Raw genomic sequence first — 17,919 nt, forward strand, 5'->3', positions numbered from 1 at the left:
ACAGACATTGATACTAAGAATTTGTTGATTCAAAAAGCAAAATAGAAATGAAGCCTTCAAGATTTCAATGTATAACCCATATCATTTTCCATGAAGTAACATTTTGCAGGAATTCATTGTTCATAATTTATCACCGATTATTGTGTACAACAGGATTAAAGAAATGTACAGAATCATTGTTTATTCTCTCATTCTTAAAGTCTGAGTAAAATATCAAAAATGTTAAGTTTTATTGAGATTTTGTGCAGGATGCCCTCCACTCACTTCAAAAGAGTAAAGCAGCTAGCATTACATTACTAAAGTACAAAATGTGTATTTTCAAGCCTTTTCACGAACCTAAACCTCAGAAACTGCTGTTTGAGGAAAGATTGTGTACTTTTGGTTCAAATCAAGTGAATATTAATGAAGCAGCTTAATCTTCACCGATACCGAGTACATCAAATAATACATCTGCCTTGGACAACATCCAGTTTCGTTTCTGTTGGCCATTTAATGAGCTTCAAGTTGGACGGGCACTATTTGGTCACAATTTTAAAAAAATATTTTCTCAAATCATGATCTTCATCAGAACCTTAGATAATATGCTCTTCATTTTTCTCTCCAACCAGCAGAGACCATTTATCGTGCTGCTCATGTAGAGATACACTCTGATTTGATCGTTTGTCAGAAGCCAGTGAGTTAAGAGATAATTGACTGATATGTTTGATTCGGTCCCAGGCACTGATCCTTGAAGAATTTTGTCGTCTGTCATCCATTCCAATACGGATACTAATTTGCGATGGTGTAAATTGTTTCATACGGCCCTGCGCTTGAGATTCAAGCTTTTCTGTATCTGGCTTCTTGTAACTGAAATGGAGAATGGCAAGACTCAGAATTCCGGATAGGCCAACAAACCATTTTAATCACCAAGTAGGTGTGACAATTTCAATGGAGAAAATCACTTAAACATTGAGATTGCTCGCCGATTCTAAAGGAATGCAAGCCATAGATCATAAATCACCTGTTTCAAATTAATATTGATAGGCATAGCACAACACCTTGGTTTTGTTTTCAATCATATATTACATCTCTAACTGCCAACCTTTCTAGTTCAAAAGTAGTGAAATGAGTGCAAGATCTGGAGATGTGAGGGGGCAGACCAGACTAACAATAAAAAAAAGGGAAACATGTTACTCTTTTCAATGATGCAAAAACCGAGTTAATGGGATATCAAAACCTTATGGAATTCATGGTTTTACCCATAGCATTTATTATATCCACATTTTACGAGTGACTAAAAGGTGCAACTTCCACCTCTAACATTGCCCATCTTCGCCCCTGTTGATAACACAAAACATGGAATGAGTTCCATCAAATCCAATCCTTTCACCGAGCAGGGAATGGTCTGCATTAACCCTACCTTCCATTCCCGATCTTCCAAGGAGACCTGGAAAATCCCAGACTATTCATCCACCCCCACATCTCCACTATTCAACTGCAGCCTGTGCTTTCCACAAACAACATTTCCCACTCTATAGTAGAAAAACAACCATCATATCCTGTAAGGTATTTTATCATCTCAGTTTGCCTCCCTATAACAACAATGACACCTTTAACATAGAAAAACATTCCAAGACGCTTTACAGAAATGCAATCAGTAACAAATGGACAATGAGACAAAGAAGGAGATATCAGGAGGCATGATTAAAAGCTTGGTCAGAGAGGTGGGGTTTAAGGAGGATCTTAAAGGACAAGAGGGAGAGGGAGAGGTTTAGGGAGGAAATTCCAAAGCTCAGGGCCTAGGTAGCGGAAGGCATGGCCACCAGTGGTGGGATAAAGGGGGCATAAGGCCAGAGTTGGAGGAATGCAGAGTTCTTAAACAGTTATAGGGCTGGAGAATGTTAGAGAGATAGGAAAGGCCGAGGTCATGAAGGGAGTAAAACACAAGGATGACAATTTTAAATTGGAGGCATTGGGGGAACAGGAGGCAGTGTTGGTCATCGAGCACAGGCATGATGAGTGAGTGGGACTTGATGAGAGATAGGATACAGGCAGCTGAGTTTTGGATGAGTTGGTGTTTATGGAGGGTGGAGGATGGGAGGCCAGGCAGGCGAACATTGGAGTAGTCATGTCTGGTGGGCTGAGGCAGAGGCGGAGATGGGCAGAGTTAAGCAGGTGGAAGTAGGCGGTCATTTTAATGGAGAGGATACAGGGCTGGAAGCTCAGCACGCGGTCCAACAGCATGCTGAGGGTGTGAACAGTCTGGTTCAACCTGAGACATTGGACATTGGCCAGGGAGAGGGATGGATTAGGTGTCAAGGGGACGGAGTTTGGGGTGGGGGCTGAAGACGATGGCTTCAGTCTTCCCAATGTTTAACTGGAGGAAATTGTGGCTGATCCAGGACTGGATGTCAGACAAGCAGTCTGACAACACAGAGGCAGTGGAAGGGTCGGAGAAATGGTGGAGGGGTAGATCTGGATGTCGTCAACATACATATGAAACCTGACCCCATGTCTTTGGATGATATTGCCAAAGAGCAACACGTAGGTGAGGAAGAGGAGGGGGCCAAGGATAGATCCTAGGGGGATTCCAGAGGTGACAGTGCGGGGGCAGGAAGGGAAGCCATTGCTGGATAAAACCAAGCGAGGGCGGTCACATTGAGCTGGACACTGGAGGAGGATGGTGTGGTCAATCGTGCTAAAGACTGCAGAGAGGTCGAGAAGGATGAGGAGAGATGGTCCACCACAGTCACAGAGGATGTCATTTGTAGCTTTGACTAGGGCCATTTTAGCACTGTATCCTCCAATCCCATTTGTAACGACTTCTTATCAAAGGAGTTAATTCAAACAGCTTCACCTGTTCTGCTGTGAGTCAACATTGTCATCCACTACTTTTTTATTCAAAAAGTAAACAAAAATACATGTTGGTATTTTAAATTGGTCAATTTGAATTGTCAACTCGTTTTTGAAGTACCAGTCATTAGATCCTACTATTCACGGATTCAACATGTGAAAAATGTTATGTTCAGTTACTTACAGTCTCAGCAATAGTGATGAAACTACTACAGAAACAGAGGAAGCCGCCATTGCAGCAGAACCCATCCATGGCTGTAAAACTAGGCCAAATGGCAAAAACACCCCTAGAAAATTAGAAGCACATAGCATATTTAGAACATAAGAAAATTCAAGGACCATTAAAGAGGTTACTCCAAATTAGGATAGACAAATCACCTGAACCTGATAGTTTACATCTAAGAATCCTGAGGGAAAGTGCAAAACAATATTTTAATAGCAGAGGCTCTGACTGCAATTTTCGAAAATTCTTTGGAATGGAAAATATTGCCAGAGGACTGGATGATGGTAAATGTCAGACATAGAAGACATGGATAAGCCAAGAAATTATAGGCCAGTTAGTCTTACTTCAGTTATTGCTAAACTACTAGAATCTATAATAGATGATGAAACTACTAAGCACTTAGAGAAACACAACTTCAACAGAGACTTCTAAAAGGCAGGTCATGTTTTACCAATTTTATAGAATTCTTTAAAGAAATAACAGAGAAGATCGACAAAGGAAATGAAATGGATGTAGTTTAGATGGATTTGCAAAAAGCATTTAGTAATGTCACATGGCAAAGGTAATGCTCCATGGAATTAAGTGGAATGTGGCCACATGGATAGAGACAGTTGATATCAGAAAGCAAAGGGTAGGGTTAAGACATTTTTCATACTGAAAACGTGAGTGGCATTCCACAAGCAGCTGTGTTCGGGGGCTGCCTTTATTTATTACACACACATATATATATATATATATATATATATATAAATAAATGATCTAGACTTAGGAATTGATAGGTGGTATATGCAGTTTAATGTAGAAAACTATTAAGTAATACATTTTGGAAGTCAGAATAATGTAGAAAAATATGAAATAATACACTTTGGAAGTACAAAATGAAATATACCTTAAATGTTCAGAATTTAAATGGCATAGAGGAGCAGAGAAACCTTGGTATGCAGATACACAGGTGATAGATGGTGACAGTGAAGTAGATAAGGTCATAAAAAGGCAAATAGAATCCTTGTACGTAGAAGCATACGATATAAAGACAAGGAACATAGAATGTATAGGACTGGAAAAAACCATTACAGTCCAAAACTCAAAGGAAACAATTCTAGAGTTTCAAGAGCTGTATTGTATAGGAAACCATAGAAGTAAAGAACATTACCTCATTATTTTCTCAAGAAAATGAAAAGCACAATTTTGTTTCAATTTTACTTTGTTGCAGAATTATTTTAAGGGTTGTATGATATTAGCAATATAGGGGGAACAATTGGATAAGGGTCCATTCTGGGCGACTACCACCCCGCGCCCAACGGACCCTACAAATAGGCAGCACATGAACTGCGTGCTGCCTGCTACGTACCCTGAAATCTCCGTAGAGCAAGCGCAGCCCTCGCTGCTGAGAGGCTGCATGGAGAATGAGGAAGTTGGAAATGGGGTGTGGACAGCGCATGTATCAGCTGCCTGCACTACTTAAAGGTGCAGGCACATTTCCAATGGCAGATACACAGCCAAGGAGGAGAAGGGAGAATGGCATCACGAGTACCTGCACCAGCAAGAGAGCGGGCACCAAGATTCTCTGGAGGCCCTCGTGGAAGGTGTGGCCCAGAGGAGGGCAGCCATGTACCAGCAGGGTGGCTGGAGACTGTCTAGACTACAGCTGCATAGGCACTGGCAGGCTGTGGCACAGGAGGTGAATGAGAGGAGCATTGCACCACACACGCGGGTGCAGTGCCGCAAGAAATTTAATGATTTGATACGAGTGGTCAAGGTGAGTGAATGCAAGTGCCAAGTGGCACATCTACCAACTGCACCAATACTCCATGCACGACACCTTCCGTCACCCACCCACCAACAAACACTGCTATCCATACGCAATGCTGCATCTCACCCGCACATAATACCAAACTTGCAGGCCACACACCCACCACTCAAGTCACACAAACTGGCAGCTATTCAACCATGACAGGCACATCACCCACACATCTTGCAGGACACTCACTGACACACTGTCCTCTGTCTTGCAGGAGAAGGTGGCGTATAACACCCGCCAGCAGGAGGGACCTGAGGCTGGACGGGCACGCCTACACGTCCACACCCCCCTCTATGCTGCGGATCATTGGGCGGGCCGTTGCTGCAGCTGTTACAACGTGCCGCGCTGGAGGTCCCAGTCAAGGGGGGTCTCTGCATATCTAATGATCCTTCTCCTTTTCCACATCTCCCTCCTCCCATAATCTTTTCTGACTCACGTGCTGCACATGCTGCCAGCACACACCTCTTACCTGCTCCTCTCCCCAATTCACAACTCAACCTGTTTCCCTTTGTCATTGCAGATACCCAAGAACACTTGGCGGCACCGTCCGAGGAGGAGGAGGAGGAGGAGGAGGGGGACACTGAAGCCACACAGTCACTCGATCTGACACTTGCTTCCACCAGCTCAGAGACTGACACTGCGCGTCCTTTAGAGGTTAGGTTAGAAGAGGGATCTGCACGTGGTGAGACACCGAGCACGAGTGCGCAGGAGCCGGGACAGAGGGAACGGATATCACAGGAGCCAACTCGCCGGAGGGCGAGGTCGCTCACTAGTTCTGCTGCAGAGGAGTCAGATGAGGACTTCGATGGGCCAGGCTACAGAAGACAGCTGATGGGCGTACATCAACAAATGCTTGGGGCACTGGAAAGCCTGCCAGAAAGCCTGCACATAATGAGAAGGGGCATGGAGGAATCCAGCTCCAAATTGGCGCAGGGCTTTGCGCAGAGCTTGGAGCCCATCCTTTCCAACATAGAACGGGTGGTCACCTCCATCAGCGCACCTGTGGAACCCACCATGATGCAGCATCTGATGACTGATGTCACAGCATCCACTGTAGCACAAACATCTGCCATCCAAGATCTGACTGCTGCTATCATGGCTCTGGGGACCACTATGGAACGGGGCTTCCAGGGCATCACAGCACTCCAGCAATCTGTTCTCCAACTGATCATCAGGATTGCTGAGGCGCCGCCCTGGGAGAGTGGCAGTGGCGCCATGGCAGTTGGACCTGCTGTCCTCTCTCAGGACAACAGCATTCCTGCTGCCATCCCTGCCACTCCGCCAGTGCCCCTGTTGTTGCCTCTCGGCCAGCCAGGCCAGACTGCTGCAGCCCATGCTGAGATGGTGCAGTCTGAAGCCAGGCCCTCCAGGCCCAGAGCTGCTCAAGGTCATCCTCCAAGGTCAACTGGACGTTCCTCCATTGAAAGCCAGCAGCCTTCCACCACCTATGCTCCAGCCACTGGGGAAGCACCTCGTAGGAGCACTAGGATAGGTAAAGGCACACGGACAACAGGTACTAAGGGAATGCACAAGGGTGAATAGTTCTGTTATGTTTGCATATTTTCATTTATTAATCCATAAATGAGAGTTTGATTTGGCATTTGGTGGTAGTTTTTATTCTTGCAATGAGCTGAGAGGGACACCAATGTGTAATCTGATGGAGGACGATTTGATTGTCTTGTGGGAGGAGAAAGGTGGGGAATGCAGGACTGTTCGTGAGTTGGGGGATATAGTTCCAATTATTGATAGCTGGATCAGGTGAGCACGCACAGCCCTTGCAGACAAGGCGTGTGGTTCCTGTAGCAACCTTGCGTCTTCCTCCACCTCCTCTTCTGGCTCCACCCCCTCTCCTGCTCCTCCTTAGCCTCTTCCTCCTCCACCTCTGGCTCAGGATCTTCTGCAGTCATTGGTGGAAAAGGCTGGTCCCTCATGATGACGAGGTTGTGCAGCATGCAGCAGACCACCAGAAATCTGCCCACCCACTCAGGGGAGTACTGCAGGGCTCCATGAGATCGGTCTAGGCAGCGGAAGCATTGTTGGAGGAGGCCTATGGTGTGCTCCATGATGTTGGTAGCATGGCTCTCATTATAGGCCTGCTGTGCACATGTGCGTGGTTTCCTGACCGGTGTCACGAGCCACGTCCTGAGGGAATAGCCCTTGTCGCCCAGTAACCAGCCTTTGACTTGCCGAGTCGGATGAAAGATAGCTAGCACGTTGGACTGCCGCATGACGAAGGCATCATGACTGCTCCCAGGGTAGCGGGCATCGACCTCCAAGATGCGACGCATGTGGTCGCACACCAGTTGCACGTTGAGGGAGTGGAAGCCCTTTCGGTTGACGAAGAGAGCCGAGTTGATGTGCAGGGCAGGCAGGGCAATGCGTGTGCAGTCCATGGCACCCTGCACCATGGGGAAGCCAGCAATTTGGGCGAACCCCCATGCTTGCTCGTTCTGATTGTCTCTGTTGAGAGGGAAGGTGATGAAGCTGTTCCTCGTGGTACAATGCATCTGTGACCTCCCTTATGCAGCAGTTCACTGCATACTACGAGGTGTTGCACATGTCGCCAGCAGAAGCCTGAAATGCTCCTGAGCCGTAGAAATTCAGCGCCACAGTGACCTTCACAGCCACAGGCAATGCTGTTCTCGTCCTGCTCTGAGGCTGCAGTTGTGGCCGCACCAGTTGACTGATCTCAGTGACGGCTTCCTTGGTGAGCCTCAGGCGTCGGATGCAATCCTCCTCGGTCATGTTGAGGTAAGAGAATTGATCCCTGTAGGCCCTCATTGGGTAGGGCCTCCTGCTCAGTGCCCTGCGCCGCCTCGTCCTCCATCTCCTCGCAGCTTGACCTGCTGGGCGTGACCTCTCTGCATGCTCCCAGTCATGCTCAATGCCCAACGGGAGCCCTAGCAGACCGCCCATGATTGGCAGGAATGTTGTTCCACCAGGGTTGTAACTTTCTGACCTGTAAGGCAATACCTGCCAAAGAACTCTCAAAAGTAGTGTAGGAGCTCTCAATAATAGGGAGCTTTAAAAAACACTTACTACTCCTCCAGCAGTGAGAAGCAATAATCTAGCAACTAACCTGCAACACCTGCATAGCCCTTTAAATAGCACTGGTGGGGGGTCCTTCAGGCACTGTAAGAAACGTTTAGATGGTCGGGGATAAGACTGTGCGTTAAGGTCCAAAATTGTGTGTATCACTTTAAATCAGCTTTACACATTGATTGCAGCCATTTTCTCCCTACTTTACATGCTTCCAGCATTCAGGATTAGCGCATGCGCTAACTCCTATACCAAGATGGCGTCAGGCGCACGTCATGCAGGAAAAGTGCGTGCGCATCCAAGACGCCATCTTGGATGTTGGAGGGGCCATGTACACCGAAACAACGGGCGCTACACGGCCTAATTTAGCGCCCATGTCATTTACATATTTCTTCATGTTACTATCCCTCAAATTTACGATCTGTGTGGGGTTTTCAGGAAGGAATCCTTACTTTAACACTTCACATTGCAAAATGCAACAGGATTTCTAGCTTGTTTGTTACACAAGGCACATAGTAAATAATATCATGCAGCATTTTAAGTGGTGATCAAGATATTTTTTAAATTAATGGGTTATGACACTATCTTATTCATTGGATTAGCACAGTATGTGAATAAAATGACTAATGCCTTCCATCCTTGTTCCTGGCTTTGGATATGTTATAATTTTATAATGCACAGAGATAGTTGCCTCCCTGTTGAAACTACCTTTAAAAGCTTCCTCCCACTCACAGGAGCTGCACAGCAGTAGTTAAGCAATTTCTAGGTGAATAGCATAGATGCATTTAAGGGGAAGCTAGATAAGAGCATGAGGGAGAAAAGAATAGAAGGTTATGCTGATAGGGTGGGAGGAGGCTCATATGGAGCATAAACACTGGCATGGACCAGTTAGGCTGAATGGCCTGTTTCTGTGCTGGAAATTCTATGTAAAAGTGGGTTTCATGCAGCCAGCAAGACAAACAACACTGCTGGGATTTGTTAAGACCAATTTCCCAGAAGGCCTACGAAAAACATCTTCCCTGAAGCCGGTCTTAGTGACTGCTGGCAGTTCTACATTTGACTTGCAACCAGCTGCACGAGACCAAAGCTCGGGAAATTCAACAGCACTGGCAGGGGTCTCACACAATATTAAACAGCCTTTATTGTAGAGGAGAGGGGTAAAGAGCATGCAGCACCAGCATAAAGGTAAATATCGCCATGTAATATTACGACTTTCGCACTTTGTAACTTTTCAATCCACTGGCTTGTTAAGGTCGACGAAAGTGGCATTAAACGGAATGGAGTCTAGATTCCATGCAATCTCTCTAAACTCATGGACCCATAGTACGACATTGGTGTGTGCCAGTCCCAATTGAAGTAACATATGGACATGTGACTGATAAGATAGGTGATTCGCAGCTGATGCGGCAATAATATTAATAAGTTATTGTGACACAGGGAGGTGACAAGAGAAAGTGTGTTGTAAGACAAACGCCTCCTCTTAAAAGGACTGCTGGAAGCCGCTGAAGAACGGGGAAGTTTTTCAGTTTTCACTTACCGTAATGTGGTAAGAGTGCTCCTGCTACAGCAATACTGTGGGTCGCAGTCGATCTGCACTCGCCCCCCTTTCATTCGCTTGTCCTCCTTCCCAGGAGTTACCTGTGGGCCTGCTCAGCATCCGAGCTGGACAATTTTTGAAAAGCCCGGACCGGCAAGGTGCATTGAGACGTCTGACTGGCATCGGCAGTTCGCCGGTATTATGGAGATGAGGCCCAATTTGGAGTAAGTTTCAGGCGATGTTTTCAATGCGTCGCCGATTTTGCGTCCGCTCCTGGCAATAACCCAATTCCTCCCCCTTTACATTTTAAACTGACTTTCAACTTACAGAACTTTACATTTATTAATTGATTTTAAGGGATAAAGAGAGTGTAAATAAAGCACAGAAAATGTAAAAAGCTCCCACTCACCAGCAGCAATTGGGATTCCTACCAGGTTATAAATTAAAGCAAAGATAAAATTTATTCGAATTCGACAAACGGTCTTTTTTGACAAGTCGATGCTTGCCACGACATCTAGTAGATCATTCTAGGGGCAAACAGAGAATGCACAAAATATAAAAAGAATAAACAGAAGATATGTTTAAATAATAATTTTGTATTTCAAATGACTATTTTCATCCTTGCCATTCTTTATAATAGAAATATAGATAATCTGAGAACAAGAGAAAGAGCTTATTAAATATCTGAATGTTGCTTTATTAACATTGGCTTACTCTAATAAGCACAACATCTGCTGCTTCAATAGCCACGTCTGTGCCGGTTCCAATGGCAATTCCCACATCAGCTTTTGCCAGGGCTGGAGAATCATTGATACCATCTCCAACCATTGCTACAGTTTTTCCCTCATTCTGAAGCTCCTGCACTTTGGCTACTTTATGTGAGGGAAGAACTTCTGCGAATACCTTCTTGATCCCAACCTTAAAAAAAATGGAAACACGTAAATAAAAGAAGAGAGCATTTCTTGTAAATATTTGTACCAAATGTAAAATCGTTCCCTTTTTAATTTTTGAAGCCTACATTTAACAGCAGTAAATGGGATGGATAGCTTGCTAATTCATGTACATAAATTTCTAGTGGGTCCATAAAATTCTTTAAAAATAGTACTTTTGAAAATGAGATACTTATAACATGAACGCTGATACCCTCAATTCACTGGAGATGCCAGTGCATAAGGTGTATATAAAGAATATATATATTTAATGGTCAGCTGGAATGCAAAAAGGAGATTGATATACAGATGGGCCCTGAAAAACGAGGATACTGATGGTGTAATTTCAATGGGAGTCTGGGATTGTGCCCTGGATCCCTAAAGATGACTTTGAGTATTAAATGTTTTTTAAATGCGCAGAATTTAACGTGGCAGAATTATAACATAAAACTGGTCCTACAATTCTACCCCCAAGATAAAGGAGTTGAATTCAGTAGAGTAAATATGGCAGCTGGCTGTCTCCCAGAATCAGAACTAAACAAGAACCAAGGGTGACATTGACAGAGGCCAAGAAACAAGCTAGCTGCCTGCCCTCTCAGATGGGGAATAATGTGTAGTACAGATAGAAGGGGAAAAAAAGCGGGGGGGGGGGGAATGGGATTTTAAAAAGTAATAAACCAAATACAGTAGGTACTGTACATGGGGATCAATCAATTTTATTATAATCTACCTGGCTAGCAATTGCTCCTGCTGTTTTGCGGTTGTCACCCGTTATTAGCACCACATCCACTCCCATGTTGTTCAAGGTGTACACAGCCAGTGCAGCTTCAGGTTTGACTGTATCTGCAATCGCTATCATTCCACACAGTGTACCTTTGCAGAGCAAAACATATCATTTAACAGAATATAGCCATCTCCTAAGATAGAAATGTGCATGCATGATACTTATATCAGCTGTGTTTTACATTCACACAAAGTAATTCATACTTGGCATAGATTCAGTATACTGGTCAATATTGATCATTATAATTGTCTATATATTTATTTATTTTGGAGCAGAGTGGATATATATATTTTGTGTAAATTAATTGCAATATGAGTTACTATTTAGAACAGAGTATTATTAATTATCGATAGTGTACTATCATATGGCAGCGTCCCCCTCCCCCGCTCCACAAAGTCCCTATAAGGTTCCAGCATTTTATGTGTATTTCAGATTTCCAGTATTTTAACTTTTTTCCCCCATTTCTAGCTTTTTGTGTTTCTTTCCCATGGTCTTACTTAGCAATTTTCACACCCTTTTATTCTTTAATGAGATGATCTTTGCAGATCCTAAAGCAATTTTCAGTTCTATGCAACTCTTCAAAGTACCTTTTAATCTGACTATTTAACCCATTAACTGCTCTCTGCAACAGAGTCAGTGGCCACAATATTTATGGGGAGACGGGGGGGGGGTGGCGACAGATCGGGGGAGGGAAACAGGCTTGCTTGGTGGGCAGGGTGGGAAGCACTCCTGCTCTTCCAGGCCCACAAGCAGTGCTGGAAAGGCATTAGCTGCTGGATCCATTCTTGCCTCCCTCCAGTTACTAGGTTTCCCGAGCCCTGGAAAACCCGGCCTGCAGGCATTAAATCTAAATTACAGACCCACCTCTGGCAAACAGGCTAATCGTCCGCCCCCCCCCCCCCCAATCCACCTCCGTTTAAACTGGAAATAGGAGGCTGGTTGAGATTGGGTTTCTGATTTTTGAAATTTTAACCCCCCTCCCCGCCCCTCTCGTCCTCGTCCTGCGGGGTTAAAATTCCCCCCAGTGTTCCTGGGACTTTACTTTTACCTGTTGTTTACTGCCCCTCCCTTTCTTTTATTCAGTCCTATTAAGGGACTCACTTATCTTCATCTAAAACATTAACCTGACTTTTCCTTTTACAGATGCTGTGCATTTCCATTAGTACCTGTTTTTATTTTGAGTTTCCAGCATCTGCAGTTTTTTTTAAATAAAATAAGAGAAATCCAAGCATTACATAAATAGTTCCATGCACTTAAAAACCTTTAATGAAATCACTGCATTTAGAACAATTGGGGAAATACTGATTAATTCCAGGCACATATAGATCATACAGGGTTATCCGTTTAAGGCAAGGAAGCAGGACACGACGTGGTTGCAGTTCACACAACAGTCTATAACCGGTGTCTGATGCTCTTAGATCTACAAAATGCCCTACTTGCATTCCATGTTTAAAATGAATTTCAGGGAAGCATGTCCAAATGAATCGCATTATCCTGCAAGGAAAGATATTCTTTTCCCTCCAAAAATGCTTAAAATCCAAGCCTGCCCCTGGATATCGCAGGGTCTCTTGGGCTGGCCCCCAACTCCTCGCTAGTTTTGAAGAGGCTGAGGCACAAAACAGTCGATAGCAAAGCGACAATCTGTTTTACACCCCACTCATTTTCTTTTCCATTGAAGTCAGTCGGCCAAGGTATAAAACAGACTGCTGATTCGTTACCGCCCATTTTGCGCTACCGCCAAATACCAATTTCACCCCCACTATCTCACTGATTTCAATACTTAAAAGGTTGACGTCTCTGCCAACAGATTCTGTGAATGGCCCAACACATATATTTTATTTGCATTACATGGGTTATAGTCAGAACCCACACATTAAGAGTTCAGTTTACTATGAGTGTCTGTTGTTAGCAAAACTAGTGATCTGTTTATATTTTGTACATTTCAATTACATCTTGTGGAATTCAGCAGAAAAAATGTAAATAATATTGAATAATTGAATTAGATGATACAAGATTAAGTGCAAGTAAATTCTTCCAACTGCTCCACTGGAGAGTTGGGGTTGTTGTCATTTACCTTGGATTACGACCAGTATTTACAATGGAGCACTGCTCTGGAGTAACGCCTAATCACATTATCACAATTCAGTGGAGGGACTTTAATTGCATGAACTTTACCATCAATGGCCACCAACACTGCCGTCTGTCCTTTCATTTCATGATTAGTCATGGCCTCATCAACATCATTTCCAACATGTAAACCATTGCGTTTCATCCACTCACGGTTTCCAATTAATACAGAGTAAGCCCGAGAAGCCACTGCACCTAAAAAGGGCAAAAGGTCTGTTGAATTAATTTATTAGTTACAAAATAATTTACTCATAATTATCTAAAAGCCATCTAGTTCAATGGAGTGTTAAGAAGGCGACACTAATAGCACAAGGAGTAACAAATTCAAGAATACAGGGAAGACTTCGAATATTCTGCTTCCATTTCTCACTATTCCTATCGTTATCGACTTTTTGAGAGAGACTTCAGCAACTTTGTGCATTTTAGTGCCACTGTGGGTGATTTCATGTATCACACCATTTGTCGTCTTTTTGTGAGATAAATAATGGCAAAGATCTCTGTATTTATCATTAAGCAGTGCTTTCATTGATAAAAAAATTACTGAAGTTCAAAAAATTTGGAACCAACTCCTCACCATAATCAAATAAATTTAATTGGAGACATTATTATCCAATTGTTCATTCGTGTCACAAATCTGACTTTATTCAAATAGATAGCAGTGAAAATTTATAAGCAAAATATTTACCTTCTGGTTCAGTGGTCTGTGAGGGCACTATATTTTCATTGTGTGAGTCACTAATCTGCAACAAATCTGTGTTCTGTTCACATTGTTTGTTGAGACTCGGTTCACTTTTCATCAGCATTGTTTCAATATTAGTAACTTTGCAGCTGATACCACAGCCTGGCACAGACTGAAAATCGGTGCAGTATCCAAGAACATCTGTGCCAAGTTCCTGAAATAGGCAAGAAAGCTTCTACTTAAGATAACTAACACAACATAATACAGAATACTTAAACTTTCCAGAAATACTATGCCACTACCAATAACACTTATATAGCACGTTTAACGTAGAAAACATCCCAAAGACGCTTTACAGAGCAGGAACAGATGTCAAGCAATAGCCGGTAATTCAGGGAGGTGACCAAAGGCATTGTTGAAGAGACAGGGTTTATAGCAGTAAACTGTGGGTAAAGAATAGTGAAAGTATGCTCTGAATGGTAAGAACCTTAACAGAATGAAAGAATAGAGAGGTGTAGGCGTGCAGATCCTTCGATCTTTAAGCATGAGCGCAGGTAGAAAGGGCTGCACAAATGTAAATGGGATTCTGGGTTTAATACATAGGGACATTGAATATGAAAGCAAGGAAATGATGTTAAATTTGTACAAGGTATTGTTTCAGCCATAATTGAAGTATTCTATGCAATTCGGGGCAACCCATTGTAGGACGATATTATAGTAGTACCCTACAGCGAAGATTCATTAGAATGTCATCAGGAATGAGAGATTATAGTTACGAAAAAAGGCTTAAAAAATTGAAGTTCCTCACACATCACACAAGAGATGAGGATGGAGAAGTGGGGAGGTGGGGGATCAGAGGAGGCAATTGATTGTCGAAAGGAGAGTCTGGGACTGTCCTTACCCTGCTGCAATAAATTGGAAGAAAACAGTTCAAAAAGTACAGGCATCTGGTCTGTACGAATAGACAATACTCAAAATAATAACAGTTATTTCACAACACAGTTCTTACAAAAGCACAAAAATATTTTTAAAATATTAGTCAATGATAGAATTAGTACAAATTACTATTCAGTGGTAAAGCTATTACAATTTAAAAATACAAGAATTTTAGCGTAAGTAGTAAAAATAGTATTTTATTGCCAAGATAAAAGATAATATTAAATATATTTGAATATAATGGTTATATCACTACATAATACATGTGATGTTAGTATGAAATATAGACTGGACTGAGAAACAGAGAAGTAGAATATCTGTGACTTACTTCTTTGCAATATTTGGCCACAGCATTTCCAAGAGGATGTTCACTACTGGCTTCTGCAGTACCAACAATTGCAAGCAGTTTCTTCAGTGGCAGTACAGCTACGTCTACCAGTATTAGAACCCTCATCACCTTAGGAACACCATGTGTAATCGTTCCAGTCTTGTCAAACATCACTACTTTTATCTAGAGACACAGAAGTTCTTTTCACTACAGTGAAAGAATCAAAGCTGTCATCTAACTGTAGGTTATCATTTTTTAAATGTAATTTCCCATCAGTTGCCGGAGTGTGGGAAAGTTAAATCATTTAAGCAGATTTGATGATGAAATATGTAATTCCATTTTGTAAACACAAATAGCCCACTAACCAACCACAACCAAATGCTGAATTCACTACTATGGTTGCTCAAAACACAAACTATTTTTAAAAAAGTTTTGAGCAGGAGTTCTGCAAATTAATCTTCTAAATAATTAATGAAATAAAGTTATGTTAAATTAGGTGATCTAAGCTGGTCAGGTGATGGCAGTACTAGGAAATGCCTCAGTGAACACAGGGTAGGGAGGCAGGAACAGATCAATCAGTTTCCACTCATGATCATGTTCCGATGAGACTTGCTTCAAAGTAAGCACGGAGTGGATCAGAGGAAAACAAATTTGGCTTGGTTTTGATGCCTCCTATAGTCAAATGGCCTGCGGACACGCCTAGATTCACACTTGATGAATGGACTTCTGGCTGAGAGCTGACCCCACCCATTATTACTCGGAGGAAAATTATCATTGCCGTTGTTCTTTTTTTAAAAGAAAGAAAACTTTTAAAAAAGCAGATAATGCTGATAAGCTTCATGATCTTTTGAATGGCTGTCCATCAAAATGCTAGTTCAGTGTAACTAATTTCATCCGATTCTGCTGGTGAAAAATGTATCACTGCCCATGATGGTTTTTCTTACTGATTCTCTTTATAGCCACTAACCTTGTGTGCCATCTCCAGTGGTTCACCACCCTTGATGAGGATACCATTTTGAGCACCAACTCCTGTACCCACCATCACAGCTGTGGGTGTTGCCAGTCCCAGGGAACAGGGGCATGCAATAGACAACACTGTAATGGAGGTCTGAAACGCGAATCTGACAATCAGCTTAGCTTTAGAAATATCTTTGCTGTAGCCCTAAGAAGAGAAAAGTCAAGAGTGTAAGTAACTTCATGAGTCGACATGAAAAACCAGCCAATTCTAAACACCTTGTGATAGCACAGTGGATCATAAAGTATTCCAGGCAACCAATATTATTGGGACATTATACTTTAACACAACATCACTTATGCAAAGGGAATATTAAACAGGTAACATTACAGCTCTGCGGCTGAGTTTACTCAACTGACTACTGTTAGGCTCTGGCAGTTGTACAGAGCATACTCATTTGGTAGAGGCAATTTTGTGTTTCACTCATTTTTTACTTCAAAAATGAACACTGAAGAGATCTTATCAGTCTTTACATACTGGCCTTTTGATAGGGTGAAAAAAATGGTCGTTAAAACCAATTTCCCACCAATGAAACCCAGGTTTCCGAAGGTGGATCCCATCCCAAAAATTGACGGTGGAAGCCAAGAGGAAGAAGGTAAGAAAGAAAGAACTTGCATGCATATAGCGACTACCTCAGGATGTCCTAATCTGCTTAATAGCCAATGTAATACTTTTGAAGTGCAGTCACTGTAGGAAATGTGGCAGCCAATTTGCACACAGCAAGCTCCCGCAAACAGCAATGAAATAGATGGCCAGATCATTTGTTTTAGGTGTTGGTTGAGGGATAAATATTGGCCAGGACACCGAGCGAACTACCCTGCTCTTCTTCAGAAAGTGCCATGGGATCTTTTACATCATCCTGAGGGGGTAGATGGGGCTTCGGTGTAATGTCTCATCTGAAAGACGGCACCTCCGGCAGTACAGCACTGCGCTCAGGTGTCAGTCTGGAATATGTAGTCAAGTCTGGAGTGGGGTAGGGAAAAAGTTTTCAAGTTAGTCTTTCTTAGAAAAAAAGGCATCAAAAGGATAGATTGGGTTTCATTAGGTAAAAAATGTTAAACTAAACCTTAAAAAATCTATATTGTACAAGTGGTCAATGTACTTGTTTAATATTATAGTATTAAACTTACCCCATATATCCAAATAACTTTATTACTATAATTTCAGAATTTATTTCAGAATTGCAGGGCATGAATTGAAAACTTATAAAACAGGTCAGCACCAAGGAGACCTGCCAGCAGCCCTAGGATTAAGTCACAACATGTGAATGGAAGTGGATAGTCACTCTTTCTCTCAGATGATTTCAGCCAGACTGCCAGTGAGAGGTGCCACTTCGAGACAAAAAGCTTCCCCACAGGGAGGAGGTAAAACTTCACTGCAAATCTGCTCTCATTACTTTCTGGTAGCAAATGGCTGATTGCCAATCTGGCTGGATGCCTTCCAACCCTCTTCCCAGGGAAATGCGAAACTGTGCAGTGCAATTTAAGAGGAAGCAATTCTCTCCCCCTCTTCCTCCTCCTTAAGTTAGATGGGTGGTAAATACCTATATTTTTAAATTAAATTATTGAACAGTCTTGCTAAATAGAAACCGTTAAAAAAAAAACTGTTTCTTGCCCAACACCTAACTGAAGCTAACTTCTTATTGGTTTCAATTGTAATTTTGGTTTTGCAAAACGCACCTCTAAAACA

At 42.7% G+C, this 17,919-nt stretch overlaps 1 protein-coding gene across 1 annotated transcript in view; it reads right to left on the reverse strand.

Annotated features, from left to right (window-relative positions):
* Window positions 1–226: 226 nt before the first annotated feature.
* Window positions 227–17,919, reverse strand: part of LOC137322800 (copper-transporting ATPase 2-like) — a 55,973-nt gene continuing 38,280 nt past the window's right edge. Inside the window, exons 12-20 of the mRNA XM_067985871.1 lie at window positions 16,183–16,377; window positions 15,216–15,398; window positions 13,958–14,165; window positions 13,321–13,467; window positions 11,092–11,234; window positions 10,147–10,350; window positions 9,842–9,959; window positions 3,017–3,119; window positions 227–846 (exon numbers count right to left, since the gene is read on the reverse strand). Coding sequence (XP_067841972.1) covers window positions 573–846; window positions 3,017–3,119; window positions 9,842–9,959; window positions 10,147–10,350; window positions 11,092–11,234; window positions 13,321–13,467; window positions 13,958–14,165; window positions 15,216–15,398; window positions 16,183–16,377 — 1,575 coding nt within the window. The 3' untranslated portion in view covers window positions 227–572. The remainder of the gene's footprint in view (window positions 847–3,016; window positions 3,120–9,841; window positions 9,960–10,146; window positions 10,351–11,091; window positions 11,235–13,320; window positions 13,468–13,957; window positions 14,166–15,215; window positions 15,399–16,182; window positions 16,378–17,919) is intronic.

Source organism: Heptranchias perlo, chromosome 6, assembly GCF_035084215.1.
Source record: "Heptranchias perlo isolate sHepPer1 chromosome 6, sHepPer1.hap1, whole genome shotgun sequence".
Classification (NCBI taxonomy): Eukaryota; Metazoa; Chordata; class Chondrichthyes; order Hexanchiformes; family Hexanchidae; genus Heptranchias; species Heptranchias perlo.